The sequence below is a fragment of the Loxodonta africana genome, chromosome 7, assembly GCF_030014295.1.
Source record: "Loxodonta africana isolate mLoxAfr1 chromosome 7, mLoxAfr1.hap2, whole genome shotgun sequence".
In the NCBI taxonomy this organism is placed as follows: domain Eukaryota; kingdom Metazoa; phylum Chordata; class Mammalia; order Proboscidea; family Elephantidae; genus Loxodonta; species Loxodonta africana.
The window spans coordinates 29,747,437-29,766,751 of record NC_087348.1 but is presented as its reverse complement, the minus strand read 5'-3'; the positions used below and the strand labels follow the sequence as shown (position 1 = coordinate 29,766,751).

The 19,315-nt window shown below is 35.4% G+C and overlaps 1 protein-coding gene and 1 pseudogene across 1 annotated transcript; one reads left to right on the top strand and one right to left on the bottom strand.

Annotated features, from left to right (window-relative positions):
* Positions 1-1,240: 1,240 nt before the first annotated feature.
* LOC100672491 (olfactory receptor 8H1-like) lies at positions 1,241-2,402 on the bottom strand. The gene has a single exon (XM_064289117.1). It carries the CDS (start codon positions 2,363-2,365, stop codon positions 1,412-1,414), a length of 954 nt encoding a protein of 317 aa, XP_064145187.1. The 5' UTR covers positions 2,366-2,402; the 3' UTR covers positions 1,241-1,411.
* Positions 2,403-12,965: 10,563 nt separating this feature from the next.
* LOC135232095 (olfactory receptor 10AG1-like) lies at positions 12,966-17,000 on the top strand (annotated as a pseudogene).
* Positions 17,001-19,315: the final 2,315 nt, after the last annotated feature.

Sequence of the window (19,315 nt, the reverse complement as noted above, 5' to 3'; positions counted from 1 at the left end):
ATACACATACACAGGTGTTAGTAAGAACAGGAACATACCAAGAAAGATTAGTTCATCTCTATTTTCTTTAATATTTTTGAATATTTTCCAAGTTTTCTTGAATATTAACGTAAACCATTTTTCTATATTTAATTATATTACAATATTTACTTCATTACAAGCTCAAAAATGTGAAGGGGTGAGTTTTTTTATTTTAATTTTTAAGCTATTGGTGTGTGTATCAATTAAGTTAATTAAAAATAATTTACAAAACACCAGGAAAATTCTTCATAACAAATGGCATTGTGCATTAAAAGTATTGCACCCTAACCCCCTGCCTTCTAGTTGATTCCAACTCATAGCAACTCCACAGGACAGAGTAGAACTGCCCCACTGGGTTTCTAGGGCTGTGAATTTTTACGAAAGCAGACTGCCACATTTTTCTCCCACAGAGTGCCTGGTGGGTCGGAACCTCCGACCATTTGGTTAGCAGCTGAGAGCTTTAACCATTCTACCATCAGGCCTCCTTAAATATTGCAAGGATGCATATATTCTAATGATAATGAGCACCATTTAAGTACTGCAAGAAATGCGTTTTTGTCAGATTTAAACTTTACTGTAACTCTATGGACCAGGAATTATTTATTTTTCACAGTTAAGAAAACTGAGGCTTAAAGTGTTAGTAACTTATTAAGGGTCATACAGCTAAATGGGTAGCTGACCTGGAATGTACCCTGGAATGTCTAACTCAAAAACAAGCGCTCATAATCACTGAGCTATATATACATCCCTCTGTATAACGCATAAATTGATCTCTGAAACTGTTATCATTGTGCCAAAACTGTAGCTATTATCCCCAACTGAATTCTCTGAAATTGGGTGTGCATGGAGGTTGATATAATGTAATTTAAAACAAACAAAAAAATCACCAAACCAAACCCGTTACTGTTGAGTCCATCCTGACTCACAGAGACCCTATAGGACACAGTAGAACTGTCCCACAGGGTTTCTAAAGAACAGCTGCTGGATTTGAACTGCTGATCTTTTGGTTAGCTGCCGAGCTCTTAACCACTGCACCACCAGGGCTTCATTACCCATAACTAAAGTCTCTGAAATTGGATATGCATGGAGGTTGGTACAATACAGTTTAAAAAATGATAGCCTATTTTCTTATTTTGCACGTTAATTTTCCTTAAAGGTATATGTATTTAAACCACAAGTTCAACTCATATTTCCTGGCTTCCAATTACTATATAGATTTCTAAAAAAAAATAAATAAATAAGGCTAGAGATGTCCAAGATCATATATAATCAAGTAAAAAATAGTTCGACATAAATAGAGGCCAATTGAAAGATGAAATTGGTATTAGAGAGAAAAACCAAGGAAATACCTAGTAGGAAAGAAAGAAAATTTGAGATTAAATAGGGAACATCACTGCCGTCTTACATGCCTTGGGCTCTCTCTCTTCTGCATAACTCTAATGAGAGCATTTTTCACTTCTTTGTTCCTGAGACTATAAATGAGTGGATTCAGCATGGGGATCACAATCGTATAAAAAACAGAGGTCACTTGATCCTTTCCCAAGGAGTAGGACTTACTTGGCTTTAAATGAGTAAAAATCATGGTACCATAGAAGATGGTGACTCCCAGGAGGTGGGAGGCACAGGTAGAGAAGGCTTTTCGCTTTCCTGAAGTGGAATGAATTTTCAGTATAGTGGAGAGAATGGATGCATAGGACACAGAAATTGTGATAAGAGACACCATTAAGGTAGAGCCAGCAAAAATGAATATCATGCTCTCAGTATCATGTGTATCAGTGCAGGACAGGGCTAAAATTGGGGGTGTGTCACAGAAAAAGTGATGGATTACATTGGAGTCACAGAAATGCAATGTGTTCATGCAAAGGATATTGACAAAGGAGTCAATGAAGCCAATCACATAGGATGCAGTGATGAGGGAGCGGCAGAGTGTCATGGACATAATAACTGGGTATTGTAGAGGATTACAGATAGCTACGTAGCGATCATAGGCCATAGAAGACAGAAGAAAACATTCTGTGCCACCCAAGAAGACAAAAAAATACATCTGGGTGAAACAGCCCCTGAATGAAATATCCTTGGTCGAAGTCAGTAGGTTTTCTAAGGTTTTAGGAGTAATGACTGTCGAGTAGCTGAGGTCAAGGAATGAAAGATGACTGAGGAAAAAATACATGGAGGTGTGAAGCTGGAGATCCAGGCGGATTATTAGTATCATCCCTGTATTCCCCAACAGAGTAACCAGGTATATTAGGAGAAATAGAGTAAAGAGGACCAGCCGGATCTCTTCAGAGTCTGTCAGTCCCATGAGGATGAAGTCAGACACGTTTGTGTTATTACTTCTACTCATAGTATGCAACTTCTCTAAACTGTAGAAGATTAAATTAATACTTAGCATCAGTGACTTCAAACAGGTTTTGTCTGGATGAATGATCTGGAATTAAAAAAAAAAACAGTTTTGTGTTTCTATAAATTGGTAATACAGAGTAGGTTACAAAATATGACTGAACAAAATCTTAATTTCATTGCTATATGTAAATAGGGGTGTAAATGGACATTGGAATGTTATATAATCAGAAAGTAACATATATTATGTAATTAGCATGAAATGACCAGTGTTCTCAAGGCTTCCCTTTCCTAACACATTTAATCTCCATGAAAATATCATGCCATAGGTGTTATTATTACTCACATTTTTTGATAAGAAAACTGGCACAGAAGTTTAAGTAATTTATCCAAAGTAAAAGCGAGTAAATGTTGGCTCTGTGATTCTACCATGTTAGGTTTATTACAAAAAGCATGCTCATAACACTATGTTCTTAATTATAATTAATTTTGGCAACCTGAAGAAAAATTATAAACGTGAAGTAGGCAGTGATAGAAACAAAGTTGTAATCCATCATTTTATGTCCTTTTGCTTTCAATATCATTTAATACAACAGACAGATCGGAAACTTCAACCTTTGGAGTTTTTACCGTGATGTATTAAAATTGGAGACCACAGAATAGTCATTTCTAGAAGACATTTTGTTTTCTTGACTATTTAAAATAAAATACCTTCTGAAAGTTATAGTTCCAAAATATGAATAATTGCTTATATACAGCTGATTCCACCAACTCCGTAAGTCTGTTTCCACAAACCCTAGCATCACTTATGGTAAGGCGTATGTAGATGTCTCCATTTTATTTGATCTGACCTAAACAAAACTAAAACCCATTGCCGTGGAGTTGGCTCCGACTCATTGTGACCCTGTAGGACAGAGTACAACGTGCCCCACAGGGTTTCCCAGGCTGTAGGACTTTACCGGAAGCAGACTGCCACGTCTTTCTCCCACGGATTGACTTGGTAGATTTGAACTGCTGAGGATTTGATTAGCAGCCGAGCGTATAACCACTGCACCACCAGGGCTGCATGATCTGACCTAAAACCCTCTAATTTTGAGAATAATACTTACAGTGAGCCAAACTTGGTGAAAAGTTTCTTCTTCCAATATTACCTGTCTGGAATTTTGTCAAGCTCGAAGTATTCTTCAAAAAAAAAAATAAATAAAGTAAAATAAAATAAAGCCTTTAAGGAGATGAAAATTTCTGTGATATAATATTGTTTTCCCTTCAAACGCAAAATGTTTACATTTCTGTGGATGCATTTTTTTTCCTGAGGTAAATCAACCTTCAAATTTTGTTCAGTTCCTAGTCAAATGCAAAATTTGAGAGGAAGTTACATCTCTAAAAAATACCTGCGAGCGACTATGAACTTAAGCGAGCTGAATATCCCTTGCCTCTCACCCTAGTAATTCCACGGCACTTCATATACTGGGAGTTGCTGAGAATGCAACATTCCATCATCCTTGGGGACTAATTTCCAAGGGACATTGCTCGGCACCTTTCCAAAGATAAAAACTCAAGGACTAATATATTCACGTTAGGCTTGTAACAGATTGTTGCCTACTCCTTTAGAAGAGACATAATGAGAACCATGATGATTTAGTCTTCCTTTTTTTTCTAGAATGTTAGATAAACTCTTTTTAGAGAAACGCTTAATTACTCTGTAACTCAAAGGCCAAGTAGTTGACTACGAATGGTAGGATAGTACATTCTTTACACTGAATTCTTTTTATACTTTTAAGTATGATACTATCATAGGAATAAAGCATTGCTTATTAGAAAAAGCAGAGAAATACAACAAAATTCAAAGAAAATGAAACTCATTCAAAACTGTTTTTAATATTTTGATGTATTTTCTTCCAATAATTTTTCTTTGTGTTTAAAATGTTGACTTATATGTCTACTTACATAGTGTATCAATTATCATACTATATATTCAGTATCTTGTCCTTATTTTATCACTAAACACTAATAATACCCCTTGGGCTATGTTAGATTAGTCTTCTACAAAACACACAATTTCATGTGTCATGCATTGACTGGTGCTCTGTAGATAAATTCTCTCCAGGAGTATTCAGCAGCAGACAGGGGGACGCTTTGAGGCATAACAAGGAAACCGTGGCGTGGGTTCTCCATTCAGGTTTGGCAGTGTTACCTAATTCATCTGCACAGAAATACATGCAATTTGTATTACCATTTTAAGGTACTTGGCTTTTGTTTTATAGAAAGAAAAATGAGAGAAGAAAGGACAAAAAAAAAGATGCTGAGACTAATAAACATTTTACAATGTTATATCAGAAAAATATTAATATATCAAAAAATGTATTAATTTATTATAATATAAATTATTTAAAATAATTATTAAGATATGTTAATATATCATAAAAACTCTGAATACGATCAGGTCAAAAGCTTTCTTAATTACAAAGGAAAAGAAATTGAAATATGAAAAAAATCTCAGGAATCTTTTCTGAATCCAATATGATAACATCTTTTCCTTTATTCTTCTTTTAATATGGTTGATTTTTCAATATTTACCAATCCTACAAATCTGAGATAAATCCCACTTGATTATGATAGATAATTATTTTTAGTGTTTCTGGATTAAATTTTCTTTTCTTTTATTAAAGATTTTTAAATACATGAGCATTAAAGGCATGTCTGTCATTTTTTTTCCACATAATGTATATTTCAAATTTTGATATTAGGCTTATATTAGATCCATATAACAATTTTTGTAAGAGTTGCCCCTATTCTCTTTTCTGAAAGAACTTGTGTAATGTTTGTATTGTTTCTTCCTTAAAAGTTAAACAGAAATTACCATTGAACTATCTGGGTCTAAAGATTTCAGGTTTTTTTTTTTTTTCTTTTAAGGAAGTGGCATTTGTGAATTTATAATCATAAATTTAGTATCTAGTATATAGTGGGATATTCCATTTCTATCACATCCATATATTTCTGCAGCCCCTTTTGAATGATCTTCAACATAATTTCACTTGTGTGTGATATTAATGGCATTGTTCAATAATTTCCACACTGGGTTAGATCACCTTTCTTTGGAATAGGCATAAATATGGATCTCTTCAAGATGGTTGGTCAGGTAGCTGTCTTCCAAATTTCTTGGCATAGACAAGTGAGCACTTCCATTGCTGCGTCCATTTGTTGGAACAACTCAATTGGTATCCAGTTAATTCCTGGAGCCTTGTTTTTTTGTTGACAGTGCTTTTTAAAAAAGGGTTGATGGGCATATCCACTAAATAATTCTCTTTGTGATTAATATCTCAGAACCCAATACCGCTCATACATACCCCCGTAATAAAATAATTGTCATAATAATAAATGCTTAAGAACAGTAAAAGGGGATACTTAATATAGCATCTGAAAACAAGAAAACTGTGTTTAAACTCATTTTTTTTAATACTTAAGAAATAGCTTTTGAAAGGTTACTTGAAAATGTTTGACTCTTCCATCTGTAAAAAAAAAAAAAATGATAAAGGACCCATACCTCACACCACACACAAAAACTAATTCAAAATGATCAAAAACCTAAATATAAAACTTAAAAAGATAAAGATCGTGGAATTAAAAATAAGGGCAACACTAGGGGCCCTAATACATGGCATAAAAGGTGTACAAACCATAACTAACAGTGCACCAACACCAGAAGAGAAATTAGATAACTGGGAGCACCTCAAAATTAACACTTATGCTCAACAAAAGACCTCACCAAAAGAGTAAAAAGATAACTCACAGACTAGGAAAAAAAAATTGGCTGCACCATATCTGACAAAAGTCTAATCTCTAAAATCTATAGAATACTTCAACACCTCAACAACAAAAAAAAAGACAAAAAACTCAATTAAAAAATGAGCAAAGATATGAACAGATGCTTGACCACAGAAGACACTCAAGAAGTTAACAGACACATGAGGACTTGCTCCCCATCATTAGCCATGAGAGGAATGTAAATCAGAACTACAATGAGATACCATCTGATTCTGATATAACTGGCACAAATAAAAAAAAAAAAAACAGAAAATAACAAATATTGGAGCAGATGCAGGGAAATTGGAACTCTTATACTGTGCTGGAGGAAGTGTAAAATGGTATAACCACTATGGAAAATAATAGGACATCTCCTTAAAAAGCTACAAATAGAAATACCATATGATACAGCAATCCTACTCCTAGCAATATATTCTAGAGAAATAAGAGCCATCACGTTAATAGACACATGCACACCCATGTTCATTGTAGCATTATTCACAATAACAAAAAGATGGAAACAATCTAAGTGTCCATCAATAAATGAACAGACTAACAAACTATGATACATACACACAATGGAATAGCATGCAATGATAAAGAGCAATGATGAATCCACCAAACATCTCACAACATGGATGAATCTGGAAGGCATTATGCTGAGTGAAATAAATCAGTCACAAAAGGACAAATATTGTATGAAACCACTATTGTAAAAACCCAAGAAAAGGTTTATTTGCAGAAAAAAAAAAAAAAAAAAACATTCTGATAGTTAAGAGGGAGGGGAGGGGTGGCAAGAGAGAATCACTAACTAGATAGCAGAGAAGACAACACAAATATAGGGAAAGTCAGCACAATTTGACCAAGGCAATGTCATACAGACTTTCTAGACATATTCCAAACACCTTGAAGGACTGTTACTGGGGCTGCTGGCTGGGAACCATGGTGTCAGAGGACATCTAGGTCAACAGGCATAACATACGTCATAAAGAAAATGTTCTACATCCTAATTTGGTGAGTAGCACCTAGGGTCTTAAAAGCTTTTGAGCAGCCATCTTACCTTTTGGTTAGTAGCTGTAGCTTTTAACCACTGGACCACCAGGGCTCCAAATAAAACCAAAGACACAAGGAAAATAATAGACCGAAAGACTAATGGACCACCTGAACCACAGCTCCACCAGCCTGAGCCCAGAAGAACTTAGATGGTGCCCGTCAACCACTAATGATCGCTCTCACAGAGATCACAATAGAAGGTCCTGGACAGAGTGGGAGAAAAATGTAGAACAATAACCCTAATTCACAAAAAAAGACCAAACTTATTGGTCCGACAGAGACTGGAGGAACCCCTGAGACTACAGCCCCCGGACCCCCTGCTAACTCAGAACTGAAGCACTCCCTAATCCACCATTCCACCAAAGTTTAGACAGACTTATAAAATAATAATACATGTGAGGAACTTGCTTCTTAGTTCAATCAAGTATATGAGACTAAAAGGGAAACACCTGCCCAAAAGCAAAGAGGAGAAAGCAAGAAGGGACAAGAAAACTGGACTAATGGATACAGAGAACCCAGGGTGAAAATGAAAGGGGGAGAGTGCCGACACATTGCTGGGATTGCAACTAATGTCACTAAACAATTTGTGTACAAAGTTTTTGAAAAGAAAGCTAATTTGGGCTGTAAACTTTCACTTAAGACATAATAAAATTAAAAAAGGGGAGTTTGAATCTGTTCACTTATTAATAAAATCTTATTTTATTAGTTCCAACTTCGTTCATTGTAATAAGATTAGATAAGGTTATGAATTACATTCCTTAAAACTATGCTTGACATATACTAAGAACTCCATAAGTTTAGAAATTTTGATGGTGATGATAATATATATGCAGGTGCTGTGTAATTAGAGGCAAATATGCAAACATACAATAATCCCTATAGAACTTTAAAATATTTCTTATACACTAGTAATTACACATCATATTTGGATATAAACTTGATTCTTCAAATGATAACCTTTAAGTTTTTTTAATATATGTGCAACCATTTACATTGAAATAGATAAAAGTGAGAAATATACATTTCTGTATATTTCAGTTGAAGAAGTATTCCAAGCAGATTAAGGAAAGACATTGGGGTACAATTAAAATACAAATCTTGAGAGAAGAAAGATGCTAACTGACCAATTCCTTTATGAGATGAGTTTGAGAGTAAATCCTAACTCAATAACGTTAATGAGGTGGGATTAGCGGCAGTTATGTTCGTGAGATAGAACTCAATCTACAAGACTAGATTGTGTCTTAAATCAATCTCTTCTGAGATACAAAACATAGAAGCAAGCAGAGAGACAGCCAATCTCATACCACCAAGAAAACAGCACTGGGGTTCCAGTGCAGAGAAGCTCCTAGACCAAGGGAAGATTGATGACAAGGATCATTCCCCATAGCCAATAGAGAGAAAGTCTTCCCCCAGAGCTGACACCCTGAATTCAGACATCTAGCCTACTAGACTGTGAGAAAATAAATTTCTCTTTGATAAAGCCATCCCTTTATGGTATTTTTGTTATAGCAGCACTAGATAACTAAGTCACTATCTGTCATCTATCATCATCATCATCTTTATTTATTTTTGTAGATTTAAAACCGGTGTCTTACTGAATAGAGGGAAACCTATACATATGTCCACAAAGATCAGGAACAAGATCTCTACTGTGCATGACCCTACTTAGAAGTATCTTAATTTTTCTAACACTCTAAAATTCCCATGCAAGTTCACAGACTCCTGCACCTCTTCACGAGTAGGTGATCTCCTTCCCAGGCCAAGCAGTGTACGTGGAGATCTGATTTGTACTTTGGAGTTTTGAGCAATGTTGCTGATCAGCTCATACCATGGATCAATGTAGTTGATAGAGCTGGTTCTTAAGGAAAATTAGCATGAGCTTATGAGGCAACAGCTTTGAGTACAGATATTGAATCTCAAGCTCACAACTGTGTGGAATTGATAGCACTCCTCCAAAATGTCTTTTCGAAATGATTTAAAGAGATTTCTCCTGAGATACACCATGCTCTATCCCAGTCTATCATTAAGCCTTGAAAGAAGTTTATATGCTTTTAATACTAACAGACATTGGAATAAATATTATCCAAATTTGCCTTACATAATTAAGAAGTTAAGAATAAGAAACTATATGAAAAACAGAAAGAAAAAAAATCATAGGAGAAAAACAGATATATGATAAGGTTTTTAAAATTATACATTTGATTTTGTCCTGTGCAACTACAATAAGGGGATGATACTTGATTCAGTTGAGGATGAGAAAGGGCACCTACTTAGGCTTTTAAATGTTCCAAAAGGAGATGATGCACAAGATAAAGAGCAAAAGAGAAATTGGGCAGGTGGTCGAAGTCATATATATCCATGAACTATCCCACATGCATTCTTTCTCCTCCAGCCTCCTCATACCATTTCTCTGCTACTATTCTGTGATATTTTCTCTGAATAAAAATATCAATGTCATTGTCAAAGGTATCACCTTTCTGTGCAGGAGAATGGCTACATCTTCAAATTTTTGCTGCACTTCAGAGACCAGAGATGAATCATTTCAAATGCACAGTGTCTAGTGTTATGTCTGTTTTCAGGGAGGGTAGGCATGGAAGAGACATTACAATAGCTAGATTTCTCATGACAAACTCAGAATCCTTAATTAAACCCAACTAATTTTTTTTTTTTAATCAAGATACTGGGATATACTGCATGAATAACAGGGTCTAACCCAGTAGCTGGATTCAGGGAACAACTTGAAGCAAGGACTCATATACAACATAGGATTCTATCTCCTTGTCTCATCTCAGCTATTTAATGTACATCTTTTTAATTATCCTCTATGTCCCTAAAGTTCTACCATAGGTAATACAGGGGGAGACATGGCCAATAATTCCCAAGCTTAAAAAATTATAACTACAATCTTAGTACTTATTCAAACAGCCACAGGGAAGTGCTCTGACTGGACCATGTTGGGTATGGCCATACTAATCATCTCTGGCCAGGTGTAAGCAGACATGTATTATTTAGGGACTATGTGCAAAATGGAGACCTAGTGGTTCAGTGGTTAAGAACTATGGCTGCTAACCAAAAGGCCAGCAGTTCAAACCTACCAGCTGCTCCTTAGAAACCCTATGGAGCAGCTGTTCTCTGTCCTGTAGGGTTGCTATGAGTTGGAATGGACTTGAATGCAACAGCTTATCTGCAAAGTAGAAGTGAGTAAAGAAAAATTCTTAGATAGTGCATGTAGCAGTTAAGTAGAAAAAGTCATATATCCATAGTGATTATATTAAGCTAAACTGAGAAATAGGAAAGTCATAATATTCCAAGGTTTGGAAACTTTAAAGGAGAATAATCACGGACATGGATTCCAGTTTTAGTGTGAAGCTCCACTTTAAGCAATTACGCAGGAAGAGGCCACTTCACCATTTCCCTCTTAATTTCCATGATTGTTGGTCATCACTGTGTCAGCCATCCCAACTGGGAAAAAGTGGAAGTCCAGGAGAAGATGTCCTCTTAAGCAAGTGAGGTTAAACCTTCACACATCACTCTCTCTCCTACCTCACTGACAAGATCGATGTCACATGACCATTCAGCCAGTCTCTTAATGAGAAGCTACAATAAATAGAATTAAGGGTCAAAAGAGAAGCTACATTGGAGGGTTATAGAAATATTTGTGTCTGCCTGGGGGAATAAAGAAAACCCTGGTGGCATAGTGGTTAAGAGCCATGGCTGCTAACCGAAAGGTCACCATTTGGATCCAGCAGGTGCTCCTTGTAAACTCTACGGGGCAGTTCTACTCTGTCCTGTAGGGTTGCTATGAGTCAGAATCAACTCGAACCAGTGGGTTTGTTTGTTTGTTTGTTTGTTTTGGTTTTGGGAGAATAAAGCCGTAAAAAGATGTATCAGTCTTCTTCCATAAAGATTACAGCCTTGGAAATCCTGTGGGGTAGTTCTAGTCTGTCCTATAGGGCAGCAATGAGTTGGAATGGACACTATGGCATTGATTTGGCTTTTGATTTGGGGAGAATAAAGGGTTACTTTTCACAGGAGGGAAATCCTGGTTGCATAGTGGTTAAGAGCTACCACTGCTAACCAAAAGGTCAGCAGTTCAAACACACCAGGTGCTCCTTGGAAACTCTATGGGACAGTTCTACTCTGTCCTATAGGATTACTACAAGTCAGAATCTCTTCGGTGGCAATGGTTTTTTGTTTGATTTTCCATAGGAGGTGATGTTCTAGATGATTCTAAAAGATGGACAAGAGCTTTCCAGGCAGACGCTGTGACTAAACTACAGGGTATAAGAAGGCTTTCTGATCATTTCAGACTTTGCATCCTCAGATTTAGTATTCACGTAAATACCATTTGACTACCACTTGACTCTATTTCATAAATTCACTCTAAGATTGGGAATGTCTTATGCAGTTTTTCCCATTAATTATTTTACTCTCTAAAGATGGAACAGGTGTGAAAAAATTAGAAGAGTGGCCCCGAGGTTAGTACTCCTCAGACTGTATTCCACAGAGAAACTTCACTGCTGCAATAACCCGGTCAGAGACAGCATGGGTTCTTTTGCAAATAACCTGACAGATCGTCGAGTTTAAAAGTGCAACATAGCATTGGAAGCAGCTGCCTCACAATGAATAATGGGCTCTTTCCCACCTAAAGGGCACTGACTGATTTAAAAGTGAAGGATATGCTTCAGGGGAAAATGAAAATGAATTTGTTACTTGAATAACCTAAACACAAACAGCTATACTATTTAAGCCTCTTTTCTTTAGATGAAAAAAAAAAAAGTATAAGGCGATTCCTCCCCAATGTGAAAAGGTGAGCAGTAATTTTTTTTTTTTCTGGCTTCTTTTATTGTAGTGTTTTGTTTTTTAATCTCAAAAATCAAAAGTCTTCAAGGAAACTAGTTTCCTGGAATTGGATTCATTTATGAAAAGTCTTTTGAACTTGCAATGTACAAACAGTACCAATGATAATGTCTTAATTTTTATAATAGTAAACGATATATAAAAGGGACATGCAATCACTTTATTGTTATAAAGAGTTTTATATTTCTTAAGGTTTTATTACTATTATTAGAGCAGCAAATACAAAATAATATTTTCTATTGAATTCTCTGTAAAACCTGTTGAGTTTTGGTTAAGAATAGGACTGACAGTATACTGCTGAGTTGAAGTAAGTTAGGTTATGTACTAGTTTCTCAACATTGTTCATGTTATTTTACTTTTTTATGTCTCTGGCTCCACATGTAAAATGTGAACTATAATACCTAGTTTATTCAGAATGCATTAAGTGAGCTAATAAAGTCATTAACGTGGTGTTCAGGACTTAATAAATGTTCAAAAATTATCAGCAAAAAAAGTAAGTTTTAACTAATCAGTCTTCTCCACTCTTCCCTACAGCTCCATGACGCTGCTGTTTTTTGTTGCCATCAGGTTGATTCCAGCTCATGGAGAACGCGTGTGCACAGAGTAGAACTTGCTCCATAGGGTTTTCAAATCTGTGAGCTTTCAGAAGATTGCCAGGCCTGTCTTCCGATGTGCCTCTGGGTAGATTCGAACTGCCGATCTTTTGACTAATAGTTGAGTGCTAAATCATTTGCCCCAACCAGGGACTCCCAGCTCCATGTTTCTCCCTGTTAAAGCAGAAAAAGTTGCAAAGAAAGATGGTTCCTTGATGGAAGAGAACCTCTTTTCAGTAAAGATATGGGGACTACTGAAGTTACTTATGTATCTATAGCAATGTCTTTTCCTGTATGCCCAAATTACAAGAGACTGGCACAAAGGATATTAAAAAGAAAAATAACCCAGTAAGTTAAAGTGATTTTTTATCTAGGTATTGCTGCTGGCTTATGATCACACAGAGGAGAATAAAATCTACTAATTATCAGTTCAGCATTCCTGCTAAAGCACTGGCCTATACATACTCCCCTCTCCTAGACTGAAAAAAGAATATTCCAGGGCAGGAGAAAAGATGGGCAAAGTTTGAGAGGAAAGAAAAAGGGTATAAATTAAAATAACCATGATAAACACAATAACTGTGGTAATGATCATAATAACCATATCTAATAGAACAACAACTGATTGTTTTAAGTCAAACGTTTAACATATATTATGCTACTTACTCTTCAAAAAGACTCCCTGAATTACATATTATTACTACTGTGTATATATTTTTTCAAATAAGAACAGTAAGCTCTGATAATTTAAAGACATATCACCATAATACTTGTTTTCTCCATTTTAAGTCACTCAGTGTCCAGTTATTTGGATAATGAGTTCTTGAGTCTAGGTTACATGGAACAAGATTGCTGAGGTAAGTGTAAATTCTTCATTCATTCATTTGCCATCCAGGAAATATTTATAAAGCACCTGCCTGTCTAAGTACCTGTATTCGAATACAAAAATGAGAAGGGGATGAGGGTATTATTTTCCTTTCAGAATATTCTGTTCTCTTTTCTTGAAAGTAGAAATAACAATAGTTCTGTGATATCTTTACATCTCAGAAAGTCTCAGATTAGATGTGACTTCCTTCTGTAACACCTTGTACTTTTCTCTGCATAGACTCTGAACATTCTGTTGCAATACATGATTTACATGTCTAACTTCACTATTAGTCTCAAATCTCTGTAAAGACAGAAACTGAACCCATACATATATATATATATATATTTTTACTTTTTTACTGTGTTTTTCACACATGGTGTGGACCATAAGTAAACTACAATATATACTACAAAATATATATTGATTTACTGTCTTAAACTTTCATCCAAACATAATTGGGATGTTGAAAGTCAAATTCTTTATAGTTCCAGTTGTTTCAAAGCTAGTTTTCATAATGTATAACTTCTAGAGAAAAAAAAAAAGTAAATACAGGAAAGGTGATATAAAATTTTGAGGCGATGTAAAGTGGCAAAATAACTACAAAAATGTGAACAGAGTAGAAAAAAATAATAAAAGAGAGAGAGATGGGGAAGACAAAGATAGAATAGAGATGGCAAAACGGGAGTTTAGGGCATGCCCTTGGTCTCAGTTTATAGAATGTATTATTTTAACCTAAAACTTTCTAGGTCCTGGATCTTTCGCCTTGACATGTCTGATCTGTTAGTAGAGAAACTAGTAGACGTATTCTATCTTTAGGGTATGTTGTGAAAAGTAAAAGTCAGAATGGAGGATTAATTTAACTAAGAAGGAAGGAGCTGCTGATAGTGAGAAGAAAATAAAAGTAGGAACTATAAATTGCCTAAGTTGTTTGGAATATGTGAGAGGGAAGGGGAACTTGGAGTCTTAAAAGAAGAGAAATTATATCCTATATAAAATGCAGAAGAATTTGGAATCTCGTAAATAGAGAGGTGAGTTCAAAACTCTTGACAGTGTAGATTTTGAAGTATGTCACAATCTGTGACAAAGGTCACAGTTAACATTAGTGAGAGAAACAAAGTTTGGATGGATATTCTGCAAAGGAATGTCCAAGGTCAAATATAGTAGAAGAGAGGCTGAATTTCTTTGGGATAAAAATGCTTAATTCTTGAAGAAGCTGGTTAGGATCACTCTACACTGTATGCAACACTGTATTTTCTAATTATTATTTAAAAAAAGATGTTTATTTATATTTGTTGTTGTAGTTGAAAGTTGCCTTCAAGTTGATTCCAACTCATGGCAACCTCATGTATAGAGAGCAGAACTGTGGTCCACAGGGTTTTCAAGGCCGTGACCATTCAAAAGCAGATCACCTGTCTTCTGAGAGACCTCTGGATGGATTTGACCTTCCACCTTTTGGCTAGTAGTCAAGGGCTTAACTGTTTGCACCACCCAGGGACTCTCTATTTACAATTAGAAATGGAAAAAAAAAAGTACAAACAGAAGATTTCACTTTTCGTCTGGTGTCAGATCAGAACTCCATGATTAAATTCTCCTTTTACACAATTTTCTTCTTTTCTTTGTTTAATAACTCTGTAAAGTCTTAAAATTACCTAATTATGCCTTGAGGGCCTAAAATTTAGACTCTAAGTTTAATTGTTAAAATTTATTGGGGCCATGGTATGGTTGAGAATATAATATAACAAAATCTTATTTATTTTATCTTGTATCTCAAACATTAAGTGATGGTGTGATTTGATATGGTACACTGTTTTTAATATAAATTTGTATGGTATACTGGCCATTGCTAAGTGATAAATATATTATAGCGGAAAGGGAGTATTTATGATTTTTGTGATCAGTAATTAGGTCTGTTTCCTAGGCAGTGAATGACCCCAGATGGACTGAATCAGACATGAAATTGGAGTCATACTGGCTGCCTTGATAATTGGTTGTCTGAGATGCACCTCAGAGTGGAAGCATCAAAGCAAAAATGGAGGAATAATATGAAAAAGGTTGTAAATGAGAAAGTGCAAGGCAGAAACAAAAACAAAACAAAACAAAAAACAATCGAAAATTAAATAGGCACAAAAAAGACAAGAAAGAGAAACCTTTCTCATTAAGAGTATGTCACTTGTAAACTAAGGGAGATCTTATCCAGAGTATAGGAAATCTGATGTGTTTTGGTATTTTGTATTGTTGTCTATTTTGCTGTGATTCATTTTTCACAGGTTCATAGTATTTATTATGAGCAGGAAGAATAGAGTGTAAGATAATTTTGTTTTCACATCCTGGAATTTTAGGATATAGGATTTGAAATCTATTACCAAAACAGCTTATCCTATCAACCCACAAAACCTGGATGTCCCTCCTATGACAATGGACTTGAAATCATTGGTTCAAGACATGCCATTTTGCAGCTGGTTCCAGAAGATTAAAGTGACTTCTAAACCTTGAAATCAGTTTGTTTACAGACGGAATTCGCTGGACAAAAAGAGCGGGGGAATCTCACCACTTTGGTAGAATTCATCCTGCTTGGCTTTGCTGATGTTCCTGGCCTCCAGAGATTTCTTTTTGGGGTGTTTTTGATAATCTATATGATTATCCTGATTGGAAATAGCCTCATTATCATAATAACCAAGGTGTACCCTTCCCTCCAGACCCCCATATATTTTTTCCTTGGGAACTTTTCCTCCTTGGAAATATGTTATGTGTCAGTCACTGTCCCTAGATTGCTAGCAGACCTCTGTCGACAGAATAGAAATATTTCCTTTCTGGCCTGTGCTACTCAAATGTATTTCTTTCTGGTCTTGGGGGCCACCAAGTGCTTCATTCTGACTGCAATGGCTTATGACAGGTATGTGGCCATTTGTAACTCATTACTCTACCCTCTCATCATGAACACCCGACTGTGTATCCAATCGGCAGCTGGCTGTTGGATCAGTGGAATTCCAGTACACATAGGGTTCACCAATCTGATCTTCTCTCTACCCTTCTGTGGACATAACCAGCTAGATCACTTTTTCTGTGACATACCTCCAGCGCTTAAACTAGCCTGTGAGAACACATTTATGATTGAGATGTTGATTTATGTGGTTGCTGTTCTAGTTGTCACTATACCTTTTATGTTGATAAGTTGATCTTATGTCCAAATAATCTCAACCATCCTGAAGCTGCCATCAGCAACAGGGCGAGCCAAGGCCTTCTCCACTTGTTCTTCCCACCTTATGGTGGTGGCTTTGTTCTTTGGATCAGGCATCATTACATACATGAGACCAAAGTCTAGTCATTCAGTAGGAGTGGACAAACGCCTTTCTCTTTTTTACACCATTGTGACACCTATGTTTAACCCTATGATATATTGTTTGAGGAACAAAGACATCATGGTAGCAATGAGAAAATTTCTATCAAAATGGATTGTGTTATGATTCAAACATATGACTTTTAAAATCTGTTTTCTTATTTGTTATAAAAATTTTTTTTTTTTATAGTCTCCATATATTAACTTTGGTTCTTTCTCTGAAATTCTAAGAAATCTTAATTACTGTCAATAAATTATCTCATATATATATTTTTTTATCTCATCATAAAATCAACTCTGCTTTTCTTTTCAGACAGTAATCAATCCCAGTTTTTAATACATTCTTATGCTCAATCCAAGATATTGAAGTATCTGTATACCACATTGGAATCCTCAAAGATCGTGCTTGGTGTTATTGTTTATAAGATTTTAGAATATTGCCTACATTTTCTTCATCACTAAAAAATTTTATTCATCTTTATATCTCCATAGCCCAACATATTTTCTGGAATATGATAGACATTTAATTAATTTGGTTAGATTGAAATGATGAGTATTGGCAAAGTTCTTATTTTTAGTGTTTTATCTGCTCATGATCAGTAATTGCATTATAAGCAGGTAAGTTCATGTAAAGAAGAGAAGGAGGAAGGAAGGCAAATAGTGGTAACTGAGTAATTAAAAAAAATGTGTTTTATACAAAACCATTAAACGTAAGCCCTGGACTGTGTGAGTCATTTTTCTTGCCTCTACCCTATTTCACCTCCATGTAGAAAGACCTTAATGCCACAAGGTCTTAATGACAAAGAAATATTTGACTAAAGGCTGTGTGTTAAAGGCAAGAAATGGTAAATTTGAATGTTAAGGCTAAAATATAAGAGAATTTGAAAATAAAGGAATGAGCTCTATGTTCAAAAACAGAAGCATTCATGTCAATTAAGAAACCTAAAGAATAGTAGTGCAAATGGTTAATGCATTCAGCTGCTAACTGAAAAATTGGAGGTTTAAATCCACATGAAGATGCCTAGGAAGCATGGCCTGGCAATCTACTCCTGAAAAATCATACACTGGAAATCCTATGGAGCACAGTTCTACTCTGACAAACTTGTGGTCATCATGAATTGGAGTCGATGGCAACTGGTTACTTTTTGATAAGTTCAAGAGACATATCATTTTTTTTTTATCATTAGCCCTAGAAAAATTACTCAAGATAATTATAAAAAGAGGTATACCTATAAACAAAACCAAACCAAAACCATTGCTATCAAGTCATTTCTTACTCATAGCAACCCTGTAAGACAGTGCTGAACTGCCCTGTAGGGTTTCCAACGCTGTAATCTTTACAGAAGCAGACCACCACATATTTCTCCCAAAGAGCATGTGGTGGGTTCAAAAGGTTGATCTTTTGGTTAGCAGTTGAGCAATTAACCACTGCACCACAAGGGCTCCTTATATGTATAAAGGACAACAATATGGGAAAAATGAAAGAATTTAACTAATGCAAACATGGTCAAAAGAAAATGAAGGCGCAAAAATAAAATAAAAAAAAAAAAACTAAAACAAATGACAAATGGTACATTCGACCCAAATATATCATGACATCAGATGCAAGTAGATGAGTACCTTAATTAATAGATAGATGTTAGAACAAAAAAGGAGAACTTCACTGTGCACTGTCAAATTGAGCTGCACTTTAAATAAATCCGTTCAACGTGTTTGAAAATAGAAGGAGAAAATAAAAAGCTACAAGCTGTAAACTTTGGGCATAAGAATGATGGAACGCCTATATGAAAAAAAATTCTATTGCAGTCGAGTCTACTCCTACCCATAGCGACCCTATAGGACAGAGTGGAACTGCCCCATAGAGTTTCCAAGGAGCCTCTGGTAGATTCGAACTGCCGACCTTTATGGTCAGTGGAAGTAGCACTTAACCATTATGCCACCAGGGTTTCCCTGGTTATATTAGTAACAGAGTAAAATTCAAGACAAATGGAGTTGCTTGAGGTAAATAGAGAGGTGTCATAATGATAATACAGACCATTTACCAAGAAAGCATCACGATTCCAAATGTGTTGGCCCTAAAAACAGTTTCGACATTCATCAATTAAAACTAACTCTGAAGTAATGGATGTAAGAAATAGAAGCAAAGACATTAAAGGACTTCAAAAACATAAGGAGAGACATGGAATTTTAAAAAAAATCAAATTTCTAGAGATGAAAACTACAGTATTTGGGATAGAAAAACTAGTGCTGATAAATGAGTTTTGCAAGATTTCAGAATTTAAGATCACTGTAGAAAAAAATTGTATTTCTATATATTAGCAATGAAAAATCAGAAATTATAGTAAAAAATAACCTGAAATAGTATAAAATATGATATACTTAAGAAAAAACTGGCAAAGATATATAAAACATGGACACTAAAACTAAAATATACTGCTGGGA